General features: G+C 53.4%; 1 protein-coding gene across 1 annotated transcript in view; it reads left to right on the top strand.

Annotated features, from left to right (window-relative positions):
• Positions 1 to 27750, top strand: part of PLXNA4 (plexin A4) — a 393937-nt gene that overhangs the window by 327579 nt on the left and 38608 nt on the right. The window contains exons 11-21 of the mRNA XM_079931118.1: positions 645 to 741; positions 1129 to 1319; positions 5153 to 5304; positions 9456 to 9573; positions 14130 to 14266; positions 15510 to 15674; positions 18150 to 18243; positions 18781 to 19020; positions 19678 to 19824; positions 20517 to 20751; positions 23553 to 23695. Coding sequence (XP_079787244.1) covers positions 645 to 741; positions 1129 to 1319; positions 5153 to 5304; positions 9456 to 9573; positions 14130 to 14266; positions 15510 to 15674; positions 18150 to 18243; positions 18781 to 19020; positions 19678 to 19824; positions 20517 to 20751; positions 23553 to 23695 — 1719 coding nt within the window. The remainder of the gene's footprint in view (positions 1 to 644; positions 742 to 1128; positions 1320 to 5152; positions 5305 to 9455; positions 9574 to 14129; positions 14267 to 15509; positions 15675 to 18149; positions 18244 to 18780; positions 19021 to 19677; positions 19825 to 20516; positions 20752 to 23552; positions 23696 to 27750) is intronic.

The raw sequence follows: 27750 nt of genomic DNA, 5'->3' as shown, positions 1-27750 counted from the left end.
TTTGGAGACTTGACCCAGATTCCCAGGTTTGTGCCCTAGGGTGACCTCAGGATTTCCCACCTCACCTCTGAGCTCTCACGCAGTCCTCTTCTCTGTTAACCCTCAGCCACTCATCCCCTGAAGAGTGCAGCTCCTTCATTGCCTCCCCTCTGCAGCCACTCTCCCTGCCTGCAGATCAGGCTTGGCCAGGCCTCTGGTAAAGCACCCACCTCCCCTGAACGTGTCCTAGAAATTAAAGCTCCCAAATCGCGTTGAGGACTGGCAGGTTCCCCTGGGCAGCCGGAGCGGGAGCAGGCCCCTCTCTCACTAACTTCCCGGGGAGAGCCCAGCTGGCAGGAACAGGCCGCCGCAGAAGGTGGCCAAGCCACTTGCTCAAATCTGCTGTGTGAACCCACATTCCAAATGGGTGTCCCCCCAGGCCTGGCATCTCCCCGCCTTAGCTTCTTGACCCCCTGGTCTGGTCCCCTGAGATGCACGTCCCCACCCTGCCCACCCGTGCTTATGTGTGCTTACACACACACGCCCGCACAGTCTTGGCCTGCCTTTGACCCCGTGCACTCTTGCGGACACCAGGCCGAACATTGGGCCCCCCCTAGAAATCTCTGTGACCCAGCTTTCTCCTTTCCTTCCGGTCCTGGCCGCAGTATTCCTACGAAGGGATGGAGATCAACAACCTGCCGGTGAAGCTGACAGTCGTGTGGAACGGGCACTTCAACATTGATAACCCAGCTCAGAACAAAGGTGCGGAAGGAGGGCCCGGGCAGGCCGGGGAGGGGGGAGCAGCTCCCATCGGTGGGCAGTGCCATTCCGTCCCCCACCCAAGCCAAGCCCGCTCTCCGCGCCTCCCCAGCGCCCTCACTGCTCTGTGACTGCTCGGCGCAGGGCGACGGCTACTGGGAGTACAGTGGAGGGAGCAGCACGGGCTGGAGGGGGCCCCAGAGACTGAGGGAGGCTCCACCGCCCAGCCACAACCCTCTGCTCAGGCTTTCCCTGCATCCGGAGGGCGGAGGGGACAAAGCTGCCTCATGTCCCATCATCCAGGCCAGCACTGCCCTCCTGGTCCGCACTCCCGGGCCCCTCCCAGCCCCCTGCCCCCACCTCCAAGCCCCCCTTGCCCTTTACCCACAGTTCACCTCTACAAGTGCGGCGCCATGCGTGAGAGCTGCGGGCTGTGCCTCAAGGCGGACCCGGACTTCGAATGCGGCTGGTGCCAGGGCCAGGGCCAGTGTACCCTCCGGCAGCACTGCCCCATCCACGAGAGCCACTGGCTGGAGCTGTCGGGCACCAACAGCAAGTGCACAAACCCCCGCATCACAGAGGTGAGCCGTGGTCCGCTGGGCCCGCCGTGGTCTGCTGGGCCCTGTACTGCCACGGGCCGGGCCCTGGGAGCCATGGCTGGCATGGTGTCAGTCACCCCCGTGTCCACCAGGCGCCCAGCTGGCTGCGGGCATCCTCATTTCCCTGCAAATCCGTAGCAGCTTTAGGCTTGGCTCAGAGGCCCTCCCCTCATCAAGGGAGGTCGAGAGCAGAGAGGGTTCGACTGTCCTATGGAGTCTCCGTGTGAGCCGCGTCCAAGAGGACTCGTGGTCCTCGACACCCCTTCCTTGTCTCCAGGAGTCCTGGTGGCAAGGCCATGAAGGTCCATCGGCTGCGGCCTCATTAAGCAGTCAGCCTGTGGGTGGAGGCTGCCTGGGGTCAAGGGCGTGGAGCCCAGCCCCGGAGAGGTGGAGCAGGGGAACAGAGGGACGCCGGCCCGTGGAACGCGGAGCCGTGAGGGGCGGGGCAGACGGGGGATCACAGAGAACAGCGTTTGAATCCCAGCTCCATTTGCTAATCCCAAGTAATTGTTGGGTCCCCTGCGACTACTTCATCTCCACCTCCAGGCCTCAGCTTGCTCACCCGTGCCCTGGGTCGAAGCGTCCACCTCACAGGGGAGTGACAGGGATTCCATGAGCGAACCCATGCAAGATGCCTGGCTGCGTGCCCAGCCCGTGGGGGTCTCATCACCCTCCGCCTCCTCGTTGATCACTGACACTGTTAAAATCATTTTTAAATCCCGTGTCTAAGCCCATCGCTGCCCTGGTGTCTTCACCTCCACACTCCCGGCACGAAGACCCTCTAAGGTCCCCCGCACCCGGGCTGGAATCCCTTGCTCCACTCATAAAATAAGGGAAAGACGTGCGTGTCTCAGCTACGGGACGGTGTCTGACACGTCTGCACCTGGGGCCCAGCACTTCGCTCATTGCAGGTGCTCAGTGCCTCCTTGCCATGGTTGATGCTGCTGCTGATAATGCCACGGGGGGACCCAGGGAAGATGAGGCGGAAGCTCAGTCCATCCATCTGTAGTGAGGGGACGCTGGGCAGCCAGCTCCGTGCACTTTCACAAACACCCGTGTCTGGTACCCTTACAACGGCGGGCACAGTCACAGGCCGAACGTTTGTGTGGTGCTTCAGAGTTTGTGAAATAGCCTCATATCCCTCACTTCATCCGGCCTCACAACAACCTGCTGTGTGGTTTCCTAGGGCTGCTGCAGTGAAGTGCGGTAAACAACAGAAATGTATGGTCCCTCGGTTCTGGAGGCTGGAAGTCGAGATCAAGGTGTCGCAGGGTCGGTTCCTTCTAATGGCTGCGAGGCAAGGGTCCGTTCCAGGCCTCTCTCCTTGGCTTGTAGGTGGCTGTCTTCTTCCTGTGCCTCTTCATATTGACTTCCTGCCATGTGTGTCTCTGCAAATTTCCTCTTTTTATGAGGACATCAGTCCTATTGGATTAGGACCCACCTGAATGACCCCATTTTGACTTGACTCCCTCTATAAAGACCCTTTCTCCAAAGAAGGTCACAATTCTGAGGTGCTGGGGTTTAGGACTTCAACATATGGATTTAGGGGGACATGGTTCAACCCATGATGCCTGCCAAGGCCAAGGTCATTATCACCCTTTCCCACATGAAAAGACCATTGCTCAGATTTACTCTGACCAAAGCGTAAACCAAGGGCCCCTGAAGGCCGAGTCCCTTGGTTACTGGATTGCCGTCCTCCGCCACCACAAAGGCAAACACCCCCATACATTCCCTCGACCCTCCCTCACAAGTGCTGCAGGCGCACCGGGGATGTGTAAAAGCAGGAAGGAGCTTGACTCTGAGTAAGCAGCTTCCTCCGGCGAAGCAGCCTCTCGGGCGTGGCCCTCTAGGTGTGCCCCCGCTTTGGCACCTTCACCCTCCACATGCCTGGTTTTCCGGGTGCCGAGAGCTTCATTCAGCCCCGACTTCAGTCTCCTGCATGGGTGGGAATCTCAACAGTGATTCTCAAACTGGGGAAAGATACTTACGTATTTTACCTACAGAATTATCTGGAAAAGTAGAGCAGGTGGATGCCTCTGGCGCCACATCTGAACGAGGGCCCCCCCTCCTTTCCTGCCGGCCCCCACCCTCAGAGCCCCGTAGCAAGAAGCCATCCCCCAGGGGGCTGCCTCTCAGGACCGCTAATGGTGTGTCTGGTGAAAACAGTGGGACTGGCTTTCTTCTTGGCCTGAGACCAAAAACATCACAGGGAGGAGATGGCAAATTAAACAAACCTCCCTGCGACGGACGCTATTTACTGGCTCCGTACTGGCAGCAGCCCTCCAGGGATCCTGGAGAACCATGGACTGGGCCAGAGATAAAACTTCGTTTTCAGGACGACAAGCCAGGGCTGAAATATGCAGATGCTGCTGCCAGGTGCCAGTGGCGCTTTGGGGACTAGTTGGGCAGGCATCTGGGAAGGACAGGGGCTCCCGCTGCCCACCCCCCCTCTATCTGTCTATCTCCCTCACACAGAAACAAGCCTGTGTCTCCAAAGAACCTATTTTTTTTCCCACTGCAGTGGGAACGTGCATGTGCAAACCCACACACTCATGAACCCTCACACTCACAGATGTGCACACCTGCGTATGTGAGAAGCAGGAAGTATCTTGAGCTTTGTAGGTGAATAGCCTACAAGGCTCGGCAAAGCTGTCACTCCCTTCCCCACCTTCCGCCCTCCCCCCAGGATGGAACCGCCCACTTGTGACCCTGGGGGGATGGAGAGAGTCGGAAATATTAAGAGGTAGCCTACCTGGGCTTCTCCTATTGTGATCCCATTGACGTTGGCCGAGATCCAGGTGCTGATGTTCAGAGACACCAGGAACAGGAAATGGGCCCTTCTCTGGTCTGTGAAATGCCAGGAGAGGCTGGCATGGAATGTCTTCTGCCACTAAGGTCACTGCTGTGGGAGGTTATAATTAGATCACGTGAACTTTGAGCCGCCACCTCAAAGCAGGCCCTTGGTGGTTGAATCCTAACATTCCAGTCATGGGTTTTTAGCGTCAACAGTGATGTCTTCGGAGGGAAAGCCAGTCGTTTTGGGCAAGTGTATGAGGGTAAAGTCTAAATTAAACCCAGACAAACCAAGCCAAACAATGAAGGCAGAGGGGCAGCGAGGAAGGCTTTTCTAACACCAGGAAGATGCTTGGATCGTTGGGGTTTTCAGTACAATTACAACTCAAGAAATAAAATATGGTGCCATCACTGGAAAGCTCACACAGGGAAAGGAGGCACCACCATCCCTGCTCTCAGGGAATCAGGATCTGAAGAGGTGGGGTGGGGGGGCGGCAGGGTGGGGAATCCGACACAAACGTTACTGTGAAAAGAGCATAAAGAAGGTGTCCTGAAGTCTCAGTGGAGAGAAACAGAGAGAACATCTGGTGATGGGGAAGTGACTTTCGACAAGGCTCTTGAAAGATGGGTGGATGCCATCGTGTGGAGGGCTGTGTGGGTCGATAGGAGGCTTGTTCATTTTCACTGAGAGTGGAACCAACACGAGCATATGCTGGAAGGCTTTAATCCCGATTTTCTGTGAATTACCCAGTAACACTGCAGATCACGTTCTCTCTCTTCTGTGAAATGCGAAGAGGAACAAGGGGCTTTGAACCCTGCTCCTAAAACCATACACAGGCACAGACTATTCTACCAGAAGCTCCTGCCCCTTGACAGTCCCAGACCTGGGTGCCCTCGTGGACTTGGACTCAACTCAGTGAATGGGATGGAGATAGGAAAGAGCCAGCAGCCTCTCCCTTGCCCCATCAGCAGTGGGGGATCGCGCTGTCTTGGTGTCTGATTACTGTGCTTCCTCCTTCTAGATAATCCCAGTGACAGGCCCCCGGGAAGGGGGCACCAAGGTCACCATCCGAGGGGAGAACCTGGGCCTGGAATTCCGGGACATCGCCTCCCATGTCAAGGTGGCCGGCGTGGAGTGCAGCCCTTTGGTAGATGGCTACATCCCTGCGGAACAGTAAGTGGAGGCCGTCCGAGACATGGGAGGAGCAGGGAAGAGAAGTCCATATAAATAGACGGTTGATGTTGACTTACCTTCCCCGACCAACAATAGATGGTCTTAGAACTTATGGACAGAAAAGGAGAACGTCCCTCACGTGCTAGGGTGTGGGGGACTCCTACAACTCCCCAGCCCCCGAACTAGCTAGCTGCCGTATTGGGGGAAGTCTAGAAAGGGGAAGGGGAGATGGCTGGGAGAAAAGGGGAAAGTGATCATTACCTCCTTGAGGTGTGAGGTTGAGTGGGAACAAGACAAAGCAAAAGCAAAATCTGCAGACGTGTGAGTTCAGCTCCTTGCCCTAGCTCCCTCCGCTGTCCCTAACTCCCCACTCCTGTCCTCCCCCAATTACGGAAGAAGCTAATCCTGTGCTCCCCTCTGTGGAGGCTGAGAATGAACCTTCACACCCACTCTCAGGCCTGTGGGGACTTGGATTGTTTTTCTCCAGCAAAGTCTGCTGGTCCACGGAGAGGGCCATTCAACGAGTGACCTTGACCTCTAACCTACATGGCAGGGAAGGTCTGTGAGTCAAGTATTGCCTTGTAAATAAGTAAATACAATTTTCCAGCCCAGCAAACACAAGCATGAAATAAATATTCACCAGCGCAATAGAATCTATATTCTCCACCCTCTTTGCTGCCCCTCCCGGAGTGAAACCTTACCACTTGGCCCCGTGTGCATAAGTTATTGACTCTTTGCAAGGTCTCACTTAGGTAGGTGAGTGCGTTTATGCTTGTGCTGGTTGAGTCTTACCCAGATTTTGTGATTCTGGAACCATCAGTCCTGCCATCCTCAATTCCTCCTTGATTTCCGTCCGGTTCTTCCCAAAACACTCAGAGTAGATAAGATGATTGAAGGCTCCAGGCTTGGTAGGACCCATCCTGGTCCATCATCACTTACTTACCCAAAGACCTTTCTGTGGCTCCTTCAACTTTTTGTCCTTCCTAGAACAAAACCAAAGCGGGCTGCTACGGATATATTGTGATTTGGGGAACTTTAAAACGCCCTGCTCTGGACTTGTATAGCCAGATATAAATATAAAATGTAAAAAATATTATAAAGCCACATGATTAAATATCGTGATACTTAATAAGATAGAACACCAGAAAAAGAATCTGTTAGTATGTGATAAAGATGACATTTCAAATCAGCAAGGAAAGCAAAGCTCATTCAATAAGTGGTACAGTTTCACCCCCTGGTAAAGGTACCATATCAGATTCTTATTTCCCATTACACACCAAGGTAAATTCCAGATGGATTCAAGAGTTAAGGGTAAAAAATGAAAACGTGAAAGGGTTAGAAGAAAATGCAGGTGAGAATTTATTTGATTTCAAGAAAGGGAAGATGTTCCAGGTATAACTGCAAAAGAAAAAATTATAAAGGAAAAGATTAGATTTGAGTACGTAAGACAAAACTTGTGCACCAGAAACCCTGTGTGTGAAGTAAAAATATGAATGATAAACTGAGAGTATTGTTATGGCCTGTTACAGTATGCTTTTTCTTAACATTTAAAGAGGTTAGATAAAAGATATAGGTAAAAGGCAGCTATCACAAAATTAGCAGAGAGCATGAATGTGCAATTCACAGGACAGACAAAGAACTAAAGTCATGTTAAAAAAATGTTTAACATCAGTAGTAACCAATGAAATGGGGAACAATTTTTCAAAGTTAATGCCCACCCAGTGCAGATGAGAGGCATAAGAAATAGCACATTCATACATTCATGTCGGGAGGGTAAATTGGGACGACCTTCCTGGAAGGCAGTTTGGAAATGCAGGTCAAACATGTTTAGCCTGGGAATAAATCTTCTAGAACTTTCCCTAAATAAACAGAATGCACAAATATTTATTTGCAAGAATGCTTATTTTGGCCTTATTTGTAACAGTGAAAATGTGGAAGCAATTTGTATATCTAAAAATAGGGAATGAATTAATTTAATAAATTATTGTCTATACATAGGACAGTAAACTACACAACCATTAAATGTGATATGTAGAAGAATCATGACCAGGCATATACTCAAGGTATATAAAGTGAGAACACAGCTTACCAAGCAGAATACAGAGTTTATAAATTTTGTAAAAGGAAGGCAAGACTGGAAACACGTACACCACTATGTTGACAATGGATACTTCTGGGTGATGCAGTTGGGGTGGGAGTGGAATGTAGGTATGACAAGTGCTTTTATGTACTTTTAAAAAAACTGAACATGTATTAATTATGTTATCTGAACAGAAAAGCATAGATTTTTGCTAGACTCTCACCCAGAACCCGGAAGCCATAAAGTAAAAGAATGAGCAATTGAACCACACAGATAGTTTTAAACTTTCAAGTGGCAAAAGACTTTATAAACCAAGTTGAAAAACAAGTGATCGACTGAGAGAAAATAATTTCAATATTTATTATGGAGAAAAGTTAATTCTCCTAATTCAGAACCTCCTACAAAAAGATAATCCATCCGCGAAATAAAGAGAGGGCATCAGACAAGTCACAGGGAAGGCTGTCTAAGATTTAAGCACACACACACACACACACACACACACAATACATGCAACCTCACCAGTAATCAGGGGAATAAAAATGAAATTGAGATCTCTTTTTTCCTATTATATTAGAAAAATTTTAAAGGACTGATAATATCTAGTGTTGGACAAAGAGTGAAGTAATCTCACTCACTTGCTATTGATGGAAGTAAAAATTGGGACAGACCTTCTGGACCATTATTTCCCACTACTATCAAACATTAAAAGCACAAGGGCTTCCCTGGTGGCGCAGTGGTTGAGAGTCCACCTGCCGATGCAGGGGACACGGGTTCGTGCCCCGGTCCGGGAAGATCCCACATGCCGCGGAGCGGCTGGGCCCGTGAGCCATGGCCGCTGAGGCTGCGCGTCCGGAGCCTGTGCTCCGCAAACGGGAGAGGCCACAACAGTGAGAGGCCCGCGTACCGCAAAAAAAAAAAAAAAAAAAAAAAAAAAAAAAGCACAAATAATCCTTCTCAGAAATCTATTTTAATAAATATGCAATGCTTAAGGAGATGTGTAGGCTGGTTCATTTTGCGGGGTTATTTGGAGTAGGAGAAAAATCAGGGTAAGTTAAATGCGTAACAGTAGGAGGCTGGTTAAATAAATGATGACACAGGCCTCTTATGAAATACCATGAGGCTGTGTGTACTGTGGCCTGAGGGAAAGTCCATGCTGTTTTGTTGAGTAAAAAGGCAGGGGTTAAAAATAATGGGTGGTTAAGTTCCACTTTTATTTTTAAGATCATGTATATGTTTCTTTACATATGCACGTTTGTATATAATTGTACGTGTATATATACACATTTATGTTTATCTGCGTGCGTAATATCAGACATAAATATATATACACACGTGTGGATATATGGGCAAAGCTACATATTTGGGCAAGTTGCCAAACTTTTCCATGCCTCAGTTCTTCATTTATAAAATGGAGATTATATATATTATATATTTGCATAGGTCTAGAGAAAGGTCTGCAAGGATTTATACACCAAGGTTTTGAGAGAGATTAGTGAAGAAAGGCACACTTTATTTTACTGTCACATTTTGATACTGTCTTGCTTTCAAAGGGTATGAACCAATTTTGTTAGTGAAACAATAAAAATTTTTTTAAAGGGGAGAATTTATGACTCTCCCCCACCCTTTCCCCTCCCCCGGCATGAAAACCCCCTCCCCTGCCAGGCCCCCGGCTGGGGCTGGGAGCAGAAAGCACTGCCTGAGGCAGTCCATGCCTTGGGAGCAAAGAGCTCCTAGGCGAGGACCTGCAAACCTTAGGTCCCTGCTCCGAGGTCCCTGTCTGATGGCTGTGTGCCCTTGGGTAAGTCACATTTTACTGAGAGCCTCTAAGGAGACCCCTGTAGGTCACACGTCCTCATTTCCTGAGAACCCCCGAAGGGGGAGAGGAATGCCCCCGAAGGGAAGGAGCCCCCGAAGGGAGGAATCAGGTATCTCTCACCTCCTCCTTCCTTGCCCATCCCTGAGATCTTATTACAGAGAAGGAGGCCTGGGTAGGTGTAGGGCCCAGGGGTCACGGCAGGGAGGCCTGTGACCCTCCTGTGACCCATGGGAGTCTGTCCTCTCCACCCTGCAGGATCGTGTGTGAGATGGGGGAGGCCAAGCCCAGCCAGCACGCCGGCTTCGTGGAGATCTGTGTGGCCGTGTGTCGGCCCGAGTTCATGGCCAGGTCCTCGCAGCTCTATTACTTCATGGTGAGTCCCGGCCACCAATGGCCTGGCCAGGCACAGGCCACAGACCTCTTTACCATGATTGCTGAGCCCTTCTAGACCTCTGTGGGCAAACCCAGGCCAAAGTCGTGGGAGTCCCGTCCTGCAGCGCTTGAGAGCACAGCCTTGGAAGTCGGGACCAGCTGGACTTACATCCTGGCTGGGCTGGGCTGGGCTGGGCTGGGCTGCAGCTCCAGGGAAGCTGCTTTGGCTCTTAGGCCCCAATGTCCCCTTCTGGCCGAGTGTCAGCGTGACACGGTGGGTGAGAGTGTGGGCTGTGCATGGGGACTCCTGGGATTTGAGCCCTGGCTCTGCCGCTTATTAACTGGGTAGACTTGGGCTACTTGTTTAATTTTCTGTGCCTCAGTGTCTCCATTTGTAAAATGGGGATGATAATACTAAGCATCTATCCCACGGTATTACTGTGAAAATTAGGTAAAATAGATTTATCACCTCTAGTGTCACTGCCTTTACGATTTCTGTGATTGCCACCATGACTACTGTGCCCTGCCCTTTCCCTGTGTGCTGGCACCCCACCACTTCCATCCCATTATCCCCAGTCATCCCACCTTCCTCACTCACCATCGTCCCATCCCTATCTTACTCCCTCTCGCCCCAACACCCTTCCCCACATTTCCCTCCCCACCCCAAGGCCTCTCTGCAGATCTCACCCCTGCCCTCACACTCCCTCCAGCCTGGACCCTCCCTGGCCCCTGAAAAGGGTACCGGACCAGCCCTGGTGAGGGTTTCTGTGATCAGGGGGACTTGGGAACCTCCCTGCCTTGTGACGACAGGGATGCTGGGGACATGAGCACATCCCCTGCTACATACATCACATCATTGCCAAAACTGTTTTACCATCCAGTTAACTTCTCGGGTTAATGCCAGATGTGATGAGATCATTTCCTCATGATTCTGAGCTGCTTTTGGAAGCTGGAAACCTGAAATGATGCATTTTATGACTGGGTATCAAATGCCCGGAAATATGTCATAGAAGCCCATTTTTCTCCTTCCTTCCTTCCTTCCTCCCTCTTCTTTCATCTGCCTTCCTTCTCTTCCTTCTTCCTCCCCTTAACTGACAACCACGTATCACCTTGCACAATACCTCTCCCTAGGTTATTTGATAAATACTTGCTCAATTGGTTGCATTTTATAATATAGTTTGATGGGCCTGGCTTGCAGGTGTGACAGTGATGAGTCAGACCCCATGCAGCCCCTGCCCCAGGAGGCCCACAGTCCAGAAGGACAGAGGAGATGAAGGACTTGCACACCATGTGACTGGGCGGGGGTGGGTGTGGCAGTGAACCGGGGAGGGATGTGCCTCAGATGCCCCTCTCTGCCTGGGTCCTGACCTCTGCAATGCTCCTTCCACTCTTTGAAAGCTAACCAACCTTATAAATACGGCTGTCACTAAACCCACACAGGATCTCACTTAGAGGAACACACACATGTCATGGATTTAGTGGGTGCGTTTAGCATTTGTACTCCCACCTTCTTCGGAAAGGGTTTGAGGGAATTTCCAAGTTAAACCCAATATACCTTAAGACAACTAGTGATGAATGTATATATATTTACATAAATGTGTATATATATATATATATATAGTATATCATATAGATATTTATATACACAGACATTGTTATTCCAGCAGAGTTGAGATAACGAGAGGGAGAGAGAGACTGAGGTGGGTAGAGACACAGACAGCGCTCCCCAAGCAGTTGAGAGGTGTGGCGTGGCGTATGAAAATTGGGCGTGAAATCTGGCTCTGAAATTACCTGGCAGCTGTGGTAAAAGGGAGGACACCGCTGCATGGCCAAAGCAAGCACTGGACTTCCTTGGCCAGTCAGTTACCTGGAACAGTTTTTATCCTGTGGTCTCTTGGCGGTGACAAAGCGAACGCTACCAGGAACGGCCGCTACTTCATTAAGCTGACGTTTCCTTTGGGCCTCAGCTGTCTCTGCTGTGTCTCCAGCCAGGCTTCTTACCTTTGTGACTAATTCAAAGGCCACCGCCCCCTGGATGTCCTGCCATCACCTCCCATGGCCCACCCGAGCTGTCAGCTCCCGTAAACAGCGCGTCCCCCTCCCTTGCCCGTTTCTGTCAGTGGCCTGTCACCGGGCCCACCATCTTGGTGGTCTGTGGCTCGGCTTCCCCTAATGCCTGATGTCAATTCCTCTATCACCATGTCCTGGAGTCTCACTTTTCCCATTCCCTTTGCTACTGCAGTGGCCCCCTTAAATCCCTGCCGTTGGTCTGAACCCGTTCTAGTCCAGCCACACTGGGGGATACCATTTTCATCATGTCAGCCCCCAGCTCAAGAAGAGCCCAGGGCGCCCACTGCCTCTCGACTTGTCCAGGTTCCTTGGTCTGTTCTGCCCTGCCTATCCAATCCTTCCTCACGCCTTCGAGTGGCCTGACTCCCTTCCCTTCTCTGTCTCCTTCTTCAGCTGCTCCTTCTTCTGTGATACCTGCTCTTGGGCTTAATTCATGTAACACATCTATGTGGTAGACAACCAAAAGCCCCTTCTGCTCTCAGGGGAGGTCTTGCCTGCCTGAGTGCTTCTACCCTGGGAGCAGGATGTGGTTGGATGGAAGGTATTAAGGGAAGGTTTCATGGAAGGAGCCAGAAGGAAAGGCAGGATCTGTCTAAGGCAGAATACAGTTTTCCATGTGGATATCGAGTAGCGGGAGGCTGTTCCCGGCAGAAGGTGTGACGTGGAGGGGCACCAGAAGATGGGAGCAGAAGGGAGTGGGGAGCGGGGGGTTGACGGGGACGAGGGGAAATCGGAGCAGAAGAGCAGGGAAGGTGCGAGTTGTTGCCACGAGGCGAAAATGCATTGGTCCAGTGGGTCCCTGGGACTCAGACTCGTGCTCACTTTTCTATTGGAGGCACTATCCTGGCAATACACACCCGCTTGGGAAGAGCTGCGGGGGGAGAAATGGTGCCACGGACCCCAGTCTCCTCCCAGACCCCAGTTTGCATTAAGGACCTGGTCACTGAGCAACCCCCCCTCACTGCCGACAACAGAGCTCCGAGGGGTTCAGGGTGGGAATGAGGGGCAGAGGTCCCCCGTGAGTCATACCAGGGAGGCAGGAAGGACAGAATGCCCCTCTGTCACACGCCCACCCACAACACCTCTGAGCCTTCACTGCCTTCCCGCCCTGCTGGGCAGCTGGCAGGTGGCACTCTTGGGACCCCCGTGGAAGCCCCTGGCGAGCCTCTTTTCAGGGGTGCCTCTCAGGGCCTGGGGGTGCTGGGGAGCCCCTCCCAGTGCCGAGGTTTGGGTCTGCCTCAGTTTCCCTCCACAAATCGGGCCAGGCTCTGACGTGTGGGTTTATTCACCCAAAACCCTGACACCAAGGCCCATAGACCGCCGATCAGCACTCTCGGGCTGTTGCCAGTTCTATCCCTGGAGATCTCTGTAGAGGCAACACTTTTCGCCCCTTTGCCTCCATCCAGGGAGGGAGCCAAGGGAAGAGATGGCAAATAACGCCGCATCTGATTTCCCACGCAGACCCGCTGGAAAATAGTTATGAAGCGAACCTTGAATAATTAATAGGTTCTCCCAACGTTAAAACATGTTTCTATATCATCCTCTCCCCACCCCCAGAGTAGCTCAGCACCCAGCCAGCCCCGCACAGGGGACCGGGGCGCACACGTGCCAGGCCTTGGGGCTGCAGGCTTCGCTAGGGCTTCTCTTCTCCTCCCCTAGTGTTATCCATTGATCGAGGCCTCTCGGAGAGGAGGTTGCCTGCCCGCTCGGAGGAGCTGAGTGGGTTCAACTTTTGGTGCAGAATTCTTTAAGGGAGTAAGAGAAGAGAGAAATCTTCATTTAAATGCAGATACAGGCTTCTCACCTGGGACTTAGGAAAGTTTTTTCCATTAAAATGCTAATGAAAGAACAAACTGAGACTCCAAATCCTCACCTCACAGATCCTCCCCCATCCCCACCCCCATCCCCAATCTGACTCTTCACTCAATCCACTGACCCTTCTTTGCTTCTCCTCCTGGGTTTCCCTGGGGCTCACACATCTCATGGCTCTGGCCGCTGCGTGCTTTGGGCAGCTCTCTGGAGAGGCCTGTGGAAGGGGCAGCTTACCTTCCTGAAAGCGACCCTCGCTGGAGACTGGAGAGGTGGTGGAGAACTCCAGCTCTGGAGTCAGTTCTCAGGCCGCTTCTTTGCTCTGTGACCTTGGAAACTTTACTTAACATCTCTGAATCTTGTCTTTAAGATGGGTAATAATGCCTACCTTGTAGAATAGATTGGGCGATTTTAAAAAAATGTATATCTCACTATAGATACACATAAAATATAAAGCCTGTCACTTAAAAGGTCACGACGTAGAAGCTAATATTATTATGACTGTTATCAGTGTAGAGGTGCACATGCCCGCCAGTCCCCACAGGCCTGGGTAAACTGAGCCTGCTCTCTGGGAGGCCGCCATGACTAAGGATTCCAGAAGGCGAGTGGAATCCGGGAGTGGGGTGCTGACTCAGGCCTGCCCAGGAGCGTCCTCAGGCCAGATCCTTTCCTGCACAGACGCTGACTCTCTCAGACCTGAAGCCCAGCCGGGGGCCCATGTCCGGAGGCACACAGGTGACCATCACGGGCACCAACCTGAACGCGGGCAGCAACGTGGTGGTGATGTTTGGGAAGCAGCCCTGCCTCTTCCACAGGTAACTCACCTCAGGGCAGGCTCCAGGGTTCGCAGCTCAGAGGGTGGGCGGGGCTGACAGGCAGCAGACTTCCGGCTAACCTTCTGGAGGTGCCTGCTCCGCCCTGAGAAAGTGGCCGCTCGCTTTGGCCGTGCTTGGCCGTGGCTCAGCCCGGGGACCTGCCAGGCACCCCTTGCTTGGAACGGCCCATCGTGCCGCTGCCCACCGTTTAGCCTGGGTGCCCACGTACCACCCACTGTGCAGGACCCTCGGGTTCCACGGGACACAGTTTGGAATCTAGGGCCCCTTCCCCCGGGTTAGCTCCTGGCCAGCTGCTGCAGAGCCAGCCGGGACTGCCGAGAGCTGGCTGACGTTGAACCTCCAGGGGCAGCCGACTTTCCCTCCCCTGGTTCCACCATCCAGTCCCAGGAGAGCACACCGTCCATGAGCCGAGAACCTGGGGCGGGGGTGAGGGTTGGGAGGGAGGCAAGAGGTGCCCCTGATGCAGGACTAGAAGAGGTGTGGTTGGGGACATTCTCTGCGCCGCTGGCATGAGGTTCTGCAGAGAGAGCTTTTCCTGGGAGAGAGCTATGCTGAGGGCTGCGACAGATCTGAAGTCAGGCCAGGCCAGGCCTTGCCTGAGCGTTCAAGAAAAAAATGGCTCTGACACTTGTTAAAATGGTAAAGAAGAGCTTGCTCAGGACTATTGCAATAGGTGTCAGGACTGTCGCAATGGAGAAGGAGATTGGGCTTGACTCCAGATACGGCAGACAGCTGGGGATTTATAGCCAAGGGGCAGAGCAAGGGAGGCAGTGGATGGAAAATTACTAAGAGGAAACAAGGTTAGGAGGATTCTTGCTAAACCGACTTAACAGGACTCTTGCTGAAGGCAGTCAGGGTGACCAGACATCAAGGGTTAAGGAGGCGGAATTTGATCAGGTATCAAGGGTACTCAGATATGGGGGGGGGTGGTTCTTGCCAAACTAAGTTAGCAGGATTCTTGCTAAAAATGGGGGTCGGCAAATCAAAGACAGGGCCTCAGGAAGAAGCCTAGTCAAAAAGGGGGCTCAGAGAGCCCGTCTACAGTCTGGACAAGGAGAGAGTCTTTGTCAGTAGTTCTCAGGGCTTTGTGTCGGGGCGCTGCTCCCCCACTGCCTCTGACGAGCCTGATGAACAGGGAGGGGCACGGGAGGGCCCCGACCCAGGACCACAGTGTCCCGCCCAACACCACCCAGGAGCCCAGCTCCCCATCTCCCTCCCGCAGACGCTCTCCGTCCTACATCGTGTGCAACACCACGTCCTCAGATGAGGTGCTGGAAATGAAGGTGATGGTGCAGGTGGACAGGGCCAAGATCCACCAGGACCTGTTCTTCCAGTACATGGAGGATCCTACCATCGTGCGGATCGAGCCCGAGTGGAGCATCATCAGGTAGGGCCTGCCCTGACCTTGGGCTTCCCTCCTCGACCCTCCAAAGCCAAGGGGAGTTCTGGGGCCCAGTCCTGCTGTGGGGCCTGATGAACCGGGGATGGTGGTTCAGAGCACCCCCCAGGTCAGACCTTCCTGCCGGGGCTGCCTCCTTCCACCGAAAGCACTCTGAGCAGGACCTGGCCCTGGGGGCCGATTTGAGGATTGCTGGGCACACTAGGAGGCCAGAAGGTGCTGCAGAGGGCATCCTGATGGCCAGGCCCCTGTTGAACATGGGGAAACTGCTGTATCAGGGGCCTCGGGGGCAGTGGACTTGGGCTCAGAAGGAGTGGGTGCAGCCCAGCTCCACTGCTTAGCGGCCAAGTGACCTTCAATTAGTTAACCTCCCCGGATCCAGGCTTTCTCACCAGTCAGCTCCCTCACGGGACACTGAGAGGATTACGTGAGGCACAGACACCCAGTGCGGTGCTGGCTCGTCTCCCCTCCCTCCTCACCCCCTCTACCCACATCCCCCGTCCTCAGCCCTCCCCACCGTCTGCTTCAGCTCTGGAGGATATCTGGGGTCAGGAGAGGGGGCAGAGCATGAAGATGTGGTTACCACAAGCTGAGATGGGGGGTCAATGACGAGTCCAGTCCAGAGAACAATCTTGTAAACCAGGGTCAGCAAACTCCAGCTGGGGGGCCAAATCTGGCTGTCCGTCTGCTTTCATAAATAAAGTTTTATTGGAACACGGCCATGCTCATCCGAATATGTTTTGTCTCTACTGCTTTCTCACCACCGCAGCAGAGCTGAGTAACTGCGACAGACCACATGGCCCCAGTGAGCCTAAAATATTTACTGCCTGGCCCTTTACAGAAAGAGTTTGCCAACGGGCCTTACACCTAAACAAAGGGCAGCCTTTGGGAGATGCAGCTTGGCTGTCCTCAGCAGTTAGTCTCTAAGGCCCAAGCCTTGTAAGCTTTAGCCGTGACCTGAAAGCAGCTACGTATAAGACAGAGAGGGGCAGAGAGCCTGTAAAGGCTAGTCCAGGATTTGCCCCCAGGGCCTGGCGAGTCCAGGAAGTTGGCACAGCCCCCTGTGCTTAGGCAAACTCTGTGGCTCCCGAAGGCGTTCACAGCCTGGTTTAATTCAGTTCTTCCTCGCGTCACTGGCGCAGAAATAGAGGTGTTGTCCCTCCTGGCACTCGGCGGTCACCCCCAGTCACTCTCACATCAAGAGGGAGGCTGGAGGTGCGTTCTGAAGGGGCTGGGGCTCCAGCGGTTTCACTGCAGTTAACGGAGTCTGGGATGGGGTGGGGCTCTGCAGAACACGTGGCTTTACACTGCTCGCAGCAGCCTGGGTTACTGATGAGTGGCGATGGGTGATGGGGGCGTTCGATACACGTGTGTCGAATTGATGACCGAGAAGATCGGGAGCTGGCTGGACACCAGAAGCTCATTCGCCAGCACTGCCGGGGCCGAGAGACTCTCTGGGTTTCGAGGAAATCTTCCTGCATGTGCATACGTGGGGTGGGGACGTGCTTCAGTGGGGACCGGTGGAGGGCGAGAGGAAGGGAGGGCAGGAATGGCGTGTAAAGGGGGGCAGATGGATAGAGGGGTAGAGATGAATGGGGCTGTCAAGGACTCTTTACCCACAAGCTTATAACCACTTACCTGTTTTAAATAGATTCTTCTCAATGATACTCCCCTGATTGCAGATAACATAATTCATCACTTTCCTTTGAGTAGCCCCCAAGGAAGCTAGCCTCCATCCCATGCCAGCTTCTCAGTGGCCCTGAAGATAGGACAGTGGCGTCCAGGTTTCCATTGAAAAGCTACCCAAAGACGAGTCTCCTAATCGCTGGGCGTTAGCAGTGCTTTGGCTGACTCCCCAGGGTGCGAGAGCCCTGGAGCATTTCAGATTTGCATTCTTACAGGAGGTTCCTGAGTGGCTGGGCCTTGGCCTTTCCCGTGTCCCAGCCGACTGAAGCCTTTAAGGTGGAAATGTGTGGTATGATTGTCCTGGGGGAGAAGGCTGTGCTCAGACTTCGCAGGGTCTGGTGGAGGGTCGTCTGGAGCGAGGCTTCCCTTAGGCCAAGGCCAGGGTGAAGAAAATTCCCTGAGACTGGGGAGGGCAGGGAAAGAGACGCTGGGAGACTGCAGAGAAGCAGCTGGCTCAGGTCAGGAGGCCTCGGGGGCCAAGAGGGCCGTGCTACAGGCCCAGCCTCCGTCCAGTGTCCGCGCTCCGAACGAGCTCAGTGCAGGACGGCCGCGGACATCTGGTCATCACTGACTTCCCCTCGGCTGCTGAGGGCTCGTCCTTATTATGATGCAGTCAGCGTGTCATCTTGTCCCCGTGAGTGTTACCCTGCCCGCCGGTTATCATCGTCTTCAGCGCTGGGGTGCAGCCTGATAGATCATCGTCATCGTCATCGTCATCAGGCGCTGTTGCTATTCCTGTCCCTGTGTTTACACGCCTCCTTCTTTCTTCCCCACCAGTGGGAACACACCCATCGCCGTGAGGGGGACTCACCTGGACCTCATACAGAACCCCCAGATCCGCGCCAAGCACGGAGGGAAGGAGCACATCAATGTGAGTCCGGGACTGGTGGGGCTCACGGGGGCGCTGTGCACTCGGCGCATGGCCGCCCTAAAGGGTGTGGGCTCTCCGAGGGCTCAGGCAGGCTCACCCTAGACACCGATGACCCATTGCGTGTGACGCCCCAGACACTGGGATGGCGGGATGGGGGAGCAGACATGAGGCCATTTCTACACTCTGAGGTACAGGCATGCAGGAGCAATCTCTTCTGGGTTTCTGGAGTTTCTTATTCTTAATAAGGGATGGAAGACCTTTATTCTTCCATCCTCTGACCCCCAGTGCCATTCCTTAGCTTAGAGATACCCTAGTGCCTGCCATGGGCAGGGCAGAGGTAGGTGTCAGCTGCAGAGCTTGTCCTTGAGTGCCCAGGTTGTGTGGTCCTGACTCCACGGGAGCTGTGGGGATCCACCCATGACTGTCCCGTGTCAACACCACGCCGTACGACGGCACCGGGGGAGAGCCGGCGGGTGTCTGGGGCTGCAGGTGTGCGGAGACACTCCACATAGCCCTCCCTCTCCGGCTCCACCCCAGCTCTGCGAGGTTCTGAACGCTACTGAGATGACCTGCCAGGCCCCTGCCCTCGCTCTGGGGCCCGACCACCAGTCTGACCTGACGGAGAGGCCCGAGGAGTTTGGCTTCATCCTGGACAACGTCCAGTCCCTGCTAATCCTCAACAAGACCAACTTTACCTACTATCCCAATCCTGTGTTTGAGGCCTTCGGTCCCTCAGGAATTCTGGAGCTCAAGCCCGGCACACCCATCATCCTAAAGGTAGAGTGAGACGGGAGGAAGGAGGCCACTGTATGCAAGGGGAGGCTTTCCAAGTCACAGGAGGAGGCCGCAAGTCATGGGCTTCTACCAGATCTTGTGGCAGGTGTCATTAGCTAGCAGAGGTTGTGTTATAGCCCAGACTATGGTAAATGTGCTCTTTGAGTTTGTATTGAGAGGTGCACTCTCTTTAGGGGCCACAGAAACCTGGTCAGGGCAGCTGGATCCACCCTGGCCATCTGACTCCCAGCTTTGGCCCCTGAGTCCAGGACTTGGGAGGTCAAAGGCTCCTACTGCTTCCTCCCATGCAGCCCTTTGCAAACCACCTTATAGGGCTTCTTTGGAGCATGGATAGAAAATTAATTTTAACTCATGTGACAATTTGAAGCAACTGGTAGTGACTGATTACAGCTCTGTGTTGAGAAGGATTCTGAAGCTGCCTTTGGGACAAGCTGAAAAGAGTGCCTTGATTACTGATTTCCCACTGAGGAAGGGGGAATAGTAGTATAGGTGTTGTGAATTTTTTGGACTTATTAGGGAAGGTGGCCTCTCCACCAGCTCCCCAGAGGGATGGGACCTCCAGGTGGGAGGACATGTCAGCCAGCCAGTAGCTGTGCTCCTGACTCTGGGGTGGGAACTTGGGCTTTCCTGTCCATGCAGGGCAAGAACCTGATCCCGCCCGTGGCTGGGGGCAATGTAAAGCTGAACTACACCGTGCTGGTCGGGGAGAAGCCGTGCACCGTCACAGTGTCGGATGTCCAGCTGCTCTGCGAGTCCCCCAACCTCATAGGCCGGCACAAAGTGATGGTGAGGCTGGCGGGACTCCACCCTGGATGGGCAGGCACTCAGGATGCGGTGGGGTGAGCGGTCCAGCTCCATCCTGGGCCACCAGGGCTTTCTGGGAGGGGATTCTGGCCTTCTGGAACTTTCCTCCTGGCTCTCCCACACTCCCAGTTCCTTCTCCTCGTCCCACTTCAGACGTTTTTCTTCCGTATTGTCATTCTTTCCATACTGGCTGGTGCTACAGTAAGGGCAATGCGAAACAGCATTCAGTGATGTGCTGTGTCACCTGTTAGAGGCAAGAGACCCTTCCAGGAGAGGACCATCGTTGACCCGGGCAGGACATAATATCACGTCCTGTGCCTTTGTCATCTGTCCTCACAATGGGATGAGTCTTCGGGGATCCGGACTTTGATGGCACGTAGGCTTTTTTAGATCCCAGTTGAGTGCTGTTTCCTCATGAAGACAACCGAGTTCACTCCCTAATAATATAATGTGTGGCTTTCCCAGTTGTGGGGGTGGCCTGCGCTGAGCTGTTCACCCCCGCTCCCTCCACCCCAGGTGCCCTCCTGTCTGCTTTTACAGCCAGCAATGACTCTCCTCCCTGGAGCCATTTCCCTCACGCAACCCTGGTCACCAGCTCACGGGTGGCTTGGGACCCTTGCCTAGGATGTTCTGTGCCCACACCCAGCTCCGTCTCCCCCCGCGTGTCCCCCCAGGCCCGAGTCGGTGGCATGGAGTACTCCCCGGGGATGGTGTACATTGCCCCGGATAGCCCGCTCAGCCTGCCCGCCATCGTTAGCATCGCCGTGGCCGGCGGCCTCCTTATCATCTTCATCGTGGCCGTTCTCATCGCCTACAAACGCAAGTCCCGCGAGAGCGACCTCACGCTGAAGCGGTTGCAGATGCAGATGGACAACCTGGAGTCCCGCGTGGCCCTGGAGTGCAAGGAAGGTCCGGAGTGGCAGGGGGCCGGGCACGTGTGCGTGCGCGTGTGTGCGAGTGCGTGTGCGTGCGTGCGTGCGAGTGCGTGTGCGTGCGTGTGCGTGCGCGTGCGTGCGAGCGCGTGCATCTCACACAGCCGCAGAGGTGGGCGGCGGGCGCCGCTGGGTCTGCGCCTGGGTCTCCCGCCTCCAGACTCTCTACCTCAAGTCAGGCCGGGATCATTTCAGACCCCACTAGAGCCGTGTCCAGCCCAGGATCCCGGCCGGGTGAGTTTTGCCCTCTCCTCTGGGGGGGACCCGGAGGCGCCCTGCCGTGACGCCCTCAAGCAATCTTCTTTCAGAAGGAAGGTGAGGCTGGAGGGCTGATCTGAGACTTAGAGGCAAGAGCGTTTTACAGCTTGTATTTTAAAAAATTACCAACACCACCATGAAGTGAAATCAGCCGCACTAAATCCAAGGAGGAAGTGTAGAAGTCAGACCCTTGTCACCCCCAGGAGACCGTTCGTGAGTCACCCTGGGAGAGTCTGAGCTGATTCTTTTGTAGATTTATACGCGGAGTAATCAGCCTGTACCTGGGGCTCTGGCATTCCCACCAGGGAGGCCGTGGCTCTCTAATGGGGAAGCGGGTCCCTTCCATCCTCTCTCCACATCCTCAGCTGTCAACACAGCATCCGCCTTGTGGGACTGTTAATTACTGCCTTTTATTATATTTACGCTGCTTAATTTTTTTCTCTGCAATGTACTCTTCCCTCTAATTAGGTGTAGTGATTAGAATCTCTTTTATGTGCCAGGCGTGAGGCCTTGAATGTCGGAGACGCTCAGTGACTTGAAGGAAAGCTGCAGACCTGTAAAAAGCTAGCTCCCTCCTTTTCCTCCCCGCCAGCTGAGCACCCCAACTGGGAGGCGGCGCCGGGGGCAGTGTGAAGCCAGGTTCCTCTTGGAACGTTCCGGAGAAGGAGGAATTAGCAGTCCCAAAGGGAGTCCTGACTCAGGGACACCGGGGGAGGGCCTTGGCTTCTAGCTCGGGAGAGGCTGTGTCACGTGGGTGGGAAGAGAGATGACAGAGCAAAGGGCACGTAGGATTCGCCTTGAAAGTGTTTTCCAGAGGTGCCCCGAGCTGGCTCTTGAACGCTGAAAGGGCAGCCTGGGTCCAGGGAAGGCGACTTCCCAAAGCCTTGACGGTGAGTCAGGCCGTCAGCCACATACAGACCCCGAAGAGGCCCAGCCTGGCCCCCGCCCAAGGCCCGACCTTTGGATATATAAACACACACACATGCGTGCACACATGCCCACAGACACTCACTGACGCCCACTCAGGCGGTCACTCATGCCCATGCACGCATTCCCACAAACACACACACGTGTGTTTCTCACTCAGCCCACACGAGTTCTCATCAGGGATTTTGGTGACGGTACATGCCAGAAAGGCTCACTGACTCCCCTTTCACACGTATTGGTGTAGGTTCCACTCAGATGTGTTAGGGTTACTCTACCTTCGGAGTCACTTTTCTTGACAAGGTCCCCCCGCGTCAGTGTGAGCAGAGATGCAGAAAGAGAGCAGCACAGGAGGGGTCTGCAGCAGCCTCTCCAGGGGTCCCGGCGCCATCCCCGTTGTCAAACCAGAACCACTGGTATCCTCAAGGCCCGGAGACCCAGGGTCCCCAGGCAGGAGGTCAGCACCGCAGGGTGTGGTGGGGTCCTGCCGGCAGCAGCTGGGCGGCCGCGTTGTGGTCACGTCGTCAGCAGAGACCACTGGGTGCAGGGCTGGCTTTTCGAGGGCCCTGGAGCTACACTGGGCTTGTGAATTCCTTCTGAGCCCACAAAGTAGTTTTTCCTTATTCTTGTCTATGTAAATAGAAAGAAGTATTGTTTAGTCGGTATCCACTGGCTGTTCTTTGCAGGCATGTATTAATCCATCTTGTGTGTGTGTGTGTGTGTGTGCTTGCATGCATGTGTGTACATGTGCATTTGCGTGTGCTAAGGGAAAAAATGGGAGAAGGAAGGGCTGAGCACATGACCTCTGACAACCTCCCAGGGTGGAGGGCTGTACCCAGGACAGAGAGTGATCACACGGCTGTGTAACGGGGGGCCGTGTGTGGAACTTTCTCGGGGGCCGGGGGGTGGTCTTGCAGCTTCGTGACCATGCCGGAGGCCTGGACTGTCTCCACAGACAGCGGTACCTATATGCAGATCATAATTCACCATTGAGTAGCATGACCTTGAGAAAGGAAGGACATAGAGACACCCTGCATATTTATCCAGAAGGGATATATCAGTGGGGCAAGAGCCTTCATCTGGCCCCATTTGGTGGTTTGGTGGCTCCGGTAAGCTGCGTGGCCAAGAACTGAGACTTCAGAAGAAATAGTTCTTAACTCCTATAAGGAAACCCACTGTAAAACACAGAATCTGAAACAGACTCGCCATCACTGGAACTGCCCCCTTCACTCTGTCCTTCGATATCACCCCTAACCCCCAGCATATTTTGCAAGCCAAAGCCCTCATCTTCAGAGGGGGAGGCCCTCCTGGCCCCAGCAGCAGCTCACATCTGCGGACAGCCTGCCCCCCATTCATGTTTTGGAAGGGATTTGGCCCAAGGCAAGTTTCCTTGTGCTGCATCTTTCTCCCATACCTACATCGTTCACCTCAGCTAGTTCACCTCAGCTACGTAAAACATCCCCCTCCTCCTCACTCCTGCGCTACTCGGGTCCACTGTGCGGGTCTCTGGGGGCCTGGGAAAGGGTTCTGAGTGTTCCGAGGCGGCGTAGCTCTTGGGCCCCATCCAGCAGCCTCACGGGCTTGTCTTTGTGCCAGCCTTTGCCGAGCTGCAGACGGACATCCACGAGTTGACCAGTGACCTGGACGGAGCTGGGATTCCCTTCCTGGACTACAGAACCTACACTATGCGAGTGTTGTTCCCGGGAATTGAAGACCACCCTGTCCTCCGGGACCTCGAGGTGAGAAGCAGTTCTGTGGCCAAGTCCTTTCCCATTGTGGTGTTAGTGCAGAGAGAGACGATGGTGACCAAGTCTAGCCACCTCATTCAGAGGAGGGTCAGCTGAGGCCAGGGAGGGGACAAGACTTGCCCAAGGGGTGGTACCAGCTTGCCCCGCCGTTGCTGCCAGCCCGTCCCTCGGGAGGAAAGGGAACTCAGAGCAGAGGTGGGAGTAGGGCTTTGGGTCTTAGGGGGTCATAAATCCCTTGAGAATTGGATGGAAGCTGAAGACCCTCTCCTCAGAAAAACTGTCCATAGACACAGAAACGCGAAATCTGACAAACGATGTAGGAAGTTCACGGACCCTTGTTTAAGAAACCACGATATAAGGGATTTCACCGCTTAGTTGGTGCTCAGTAAATAAATGTGGGAAAGATAGCGGCTGCACTCAGGACAAAGGTGGGAATGTGAGTGGTAAGAACATCACTGCCTTTGTACCAGCAGGGACCGCATCTTGTGAACATTTTATCCCACTTAGTGTCTAGCATAGTGTCTGGCTTAAGCATATATTCATATTATGCTTTGTTCTGAAATGGATTTGGAATGACTTATAAATACCAGAGAAATGCGAAAAATATAAATGAGGAAACCAGGGCACAATAATCATCATAAGGAATAATTACCCTGAGTTGACTGTTGACTAACATCCTGGGCCAGTTTTCAGTACTTTACACATGTGCATTGATTTAACCTCCCAAGAGCCTTCCGAAGCAGGTACACCCATTTCACAGGTGAAAAAACTAAGGCCACACAACTGGGAGGGAGTGGGGCAGGGATCCGAGTCCAGCAGGGAGACTCCAGAGTCTATATCCTAAGGACAAGCCTGTGCGCGTGGCTTCTGAGGGGCCGTGTCCGTGTCATGCCCTACGGCTCTGGAGACCTATTTGGATGGATCAAAAATCTTTGGCCAAAACACCACGGAAAATAAGACTGATTCCATATTTATATTGTCCGTAACATAGAAACAGACCTGTCACTCCGCAGTTGCACAGTGAAGCAGGTACTGACCCCCTGGGAATGTCTGCATGGGTTCTCCAAGGGGACGTAGAGCCTGTGTCCCTCTGCAGGAAATGCAGCAAGTCCCCAGGGCCCTTGGGGCCCCCCACGCACATTTCTCCAACTTGATTGTGGAATGAAGAGTGTGTGTGTGCGTGCGTGTGTGTGTGACTTTTGTGTAGACTGTGCATACCTCATTTATCTTTGTAACTCTGGCTTCCAGCAGAGTGCTTGCACATAGTAGGCATGCAGGAAGTGTTGAATGATTTGAATAAATGAATGTCTGTGTGTCTGCCTGAATTAGGGTGGAAATGGCAGTCCTAGGAAGGCAAGTTGTGTTTGAACGTCCCCACACTCCTCAAAATAAGAATTCAACTAGGATGAGTATGTAAAGTTATTTTCTCTTTTTCATTAGCTCAAAATTCCAAGTAGATTTGCTTTAAGCATTTAACCTTTTTTTTTTAAACATCTTTATTGGAGTATAATTGCCTTACAATGTTGTGTTAGTTTCCGCTGTATAACAAAGTGAATCAGCTATACGTACACATATATCCCCATATCTCCTCCCTCTTGCATCTCCCTCCCACCCTCCCCATCCCACCCCTCTAGGTGGTCACAAAGCACGGAGCTGATCTCCCTGTGCTATGCAGCTGCTTCCCACTAGCTGTCTATTTTACATTTGGTAGTGTATATATGTCCATAAGCATTTAACTTTTAAATCAGATTTTCTGAGACCATTTCCAAGCTGGCATCCCTGTAGGGCAGCCCGAATACTTTGGAGCGGGCTGGGAGACAGCCTTCTCCCACACAAGGTGTTTTCTTGATGGACACACACACACTCCACACTGCTTTCCCAACCAGTCCTATGGCCCATGTTGTAAATCATGCCACGTCCTATCGTATGGTCTTGTTTCTCATTTGATCCCGTTTAGCTTATGGCTTTCCCACCTGCCCTTGCATCTCCGTAGATGTTTAGATTCTCAGGCCTGACTTGGCACTGATGTAGCACACACCCAAGGGCAGTGCACTCGCAAGGGCTGCCCAGGGCAGTGGAGGGGAGCTCCAGGGCTCATCCCCCACAGGATGCTGTGGGAGGGTGCAGGTTGAACACGGCACCGCTCCAGACGGCACCGACCATATGCGGCCCTTCCTGGACGCGTGCAGTGCACGACCTGCCTCACTGTCTCTAGCAGCCCTCTTTGCCCGAGACCAGCATCCTAATGACTCCCTCTCATTACCTTTCCGCACTGTGCCAGGCCCCTTGCTGAGAGCTGGTGGCATCCCCACCCAGCGGCACTTCCCCGGGCCTTTCCTCCAGGGCTAGTTTTCTGAGAGAAACTGCTACCCAACTCCTAGGCTTAATCCTCAGCAAGGTGCCCAGCCCAGGAGCCCGCCCAGCAAGCTGGGCTCAGAAGACAGAAGCCCTGGGCGCCCTCAGAGCGCTGCTGGGAGCCAGCTCCCTCCTCCACTGTGTGCTGCCCTGGCCCCGCCTGCCTTGTTCCCAGGCATCTGAGGCGCCCCTCACCGGAGGCTTCTGGGGCTGCAGAGTGAAATGCAGCAGACTCCTACCCCTGCCCAGAAAGCTTCAGAGCCCTTGTTCGGTACGGTCCAGAGACCCACAGTGTCTTCACTTCACTGGGACACCGCCCACCCTGCAGGCTGGACACACACTCACCAGGGCACGTGCAGATCTGCACCACCAGGAGTCCCTGACTCCCCTGCCCCGCCCATCGGTCAGGGGCTGTGGGATGAGCTCAGCCCTTGGAGGGCTGCCCAAGAAGGCCTCTGAGAATCGGGGCTACTGGGTTCTGATGATTACCTGACCAGCCCGTATGGCTCCCCAGATGCTCCCTGGGTGGACACCTCACCTCTGCCCGAGACTGTTCCCATGGGCCCCGTTACAAGTCACAGCACGTCCTACCGTGGCCTGATTCCTCATCTGGCACGTTAGAATTTCCCCTCAAACCTGAGGCTTCTCTCTTGTCCTTGCCTTTATCACAAGGGGAGACTTTCTCGTCGCATCCTTCTGCTCAGGATGGAGTTAACAGTCAGCTTCACCGATTTCCCTGAGTTGGAGACCACGAGACGGTTAATCGTCAGGCATGGGCTCTGAATCAAGCAGGTCACACAGATTTTTTTAAGTTCTGGTAAAATATACATAACATAAAATTTACCATTTCAGCTGTTTTTAAGTGTACAGTTCAGTGGCCTTCAGTTCACTCACATTACTGTCCGTCACTACAGTCTATCTCCAGAACTTTTTCATCTTCCCCAGCTGAAACTCTGTACCCATTGAACAGTAGCTCCCCACAGTAACTCCCCACTCCCCCTCCCCTGCAGCCCCTGGCAACCACCATTCTACTTTCTGTGTCTATGAACTCGGCTAATCTGGGTACCTCATATAGGTGGAATCATACAGTATTTGGACCTTTGTGACTGGTTTATTTCACTTAGTAAAATGTTTTCAAGGTTCATCCTTGTTGTACCACGTGACAGAATTTCTTTCCTTTTAAGACTGAATAATAGCCCATTGTGTGTAGAGACCACATTTTATTTATCCGTTCATCTGTCTGTGGATACTTGGGCCGCTTCCACCTTTTGGCTAGTGTGATAATGCAGCTATGAACATGGGCGTACAAATATCTGTTTGAGCTCCTGCTTCCATCTTTTGGGGCATATACCTAGAATATAAGACTTTTTCATTTCCATTGAACTCATTAATTAATTTCTTACAGACAGAAATCAACTTTTACTGTTCCACATTAGCTTGGGGCTATGTGAGATCCAGCCTCCTTTGTAAGATCCAGAGATCTTGTGTGGAGGGTTCTTTTCTTATGTGTTTCCAACCTCTCCCTGCCACTGGAGTAGTTTCTCTCTATTGGTTTTCCGGGTTTGGAAACATTCCTAGGGAAGCCATTGACTAATCTGAAGCAGGGTTTGCACCTTTTCAGGCACTGGGATGGGCATGGTAGGTGGGTGTGAAGAAGATGGGGTCCTCTGGCTCTAGGCTGTCCTGGAGGT

The sequence above is a fragment of the Stenella coeruleoalba genome (genome assembly GCF_951394435.1).
Source record: "Stenella coeruleoalba genome assembly, chromosome: 9".
Taxonomy (NCBI): domain Eukaryota; kingdom Metazoa; phylum Chordata; class Mammalia; order Artiodactyla; family Delphinidae; genus Stenella; species Stenella coeruleoalba.
This window is presented reverse-complemented; position numbering and strand designations above follow the sequence as displayed.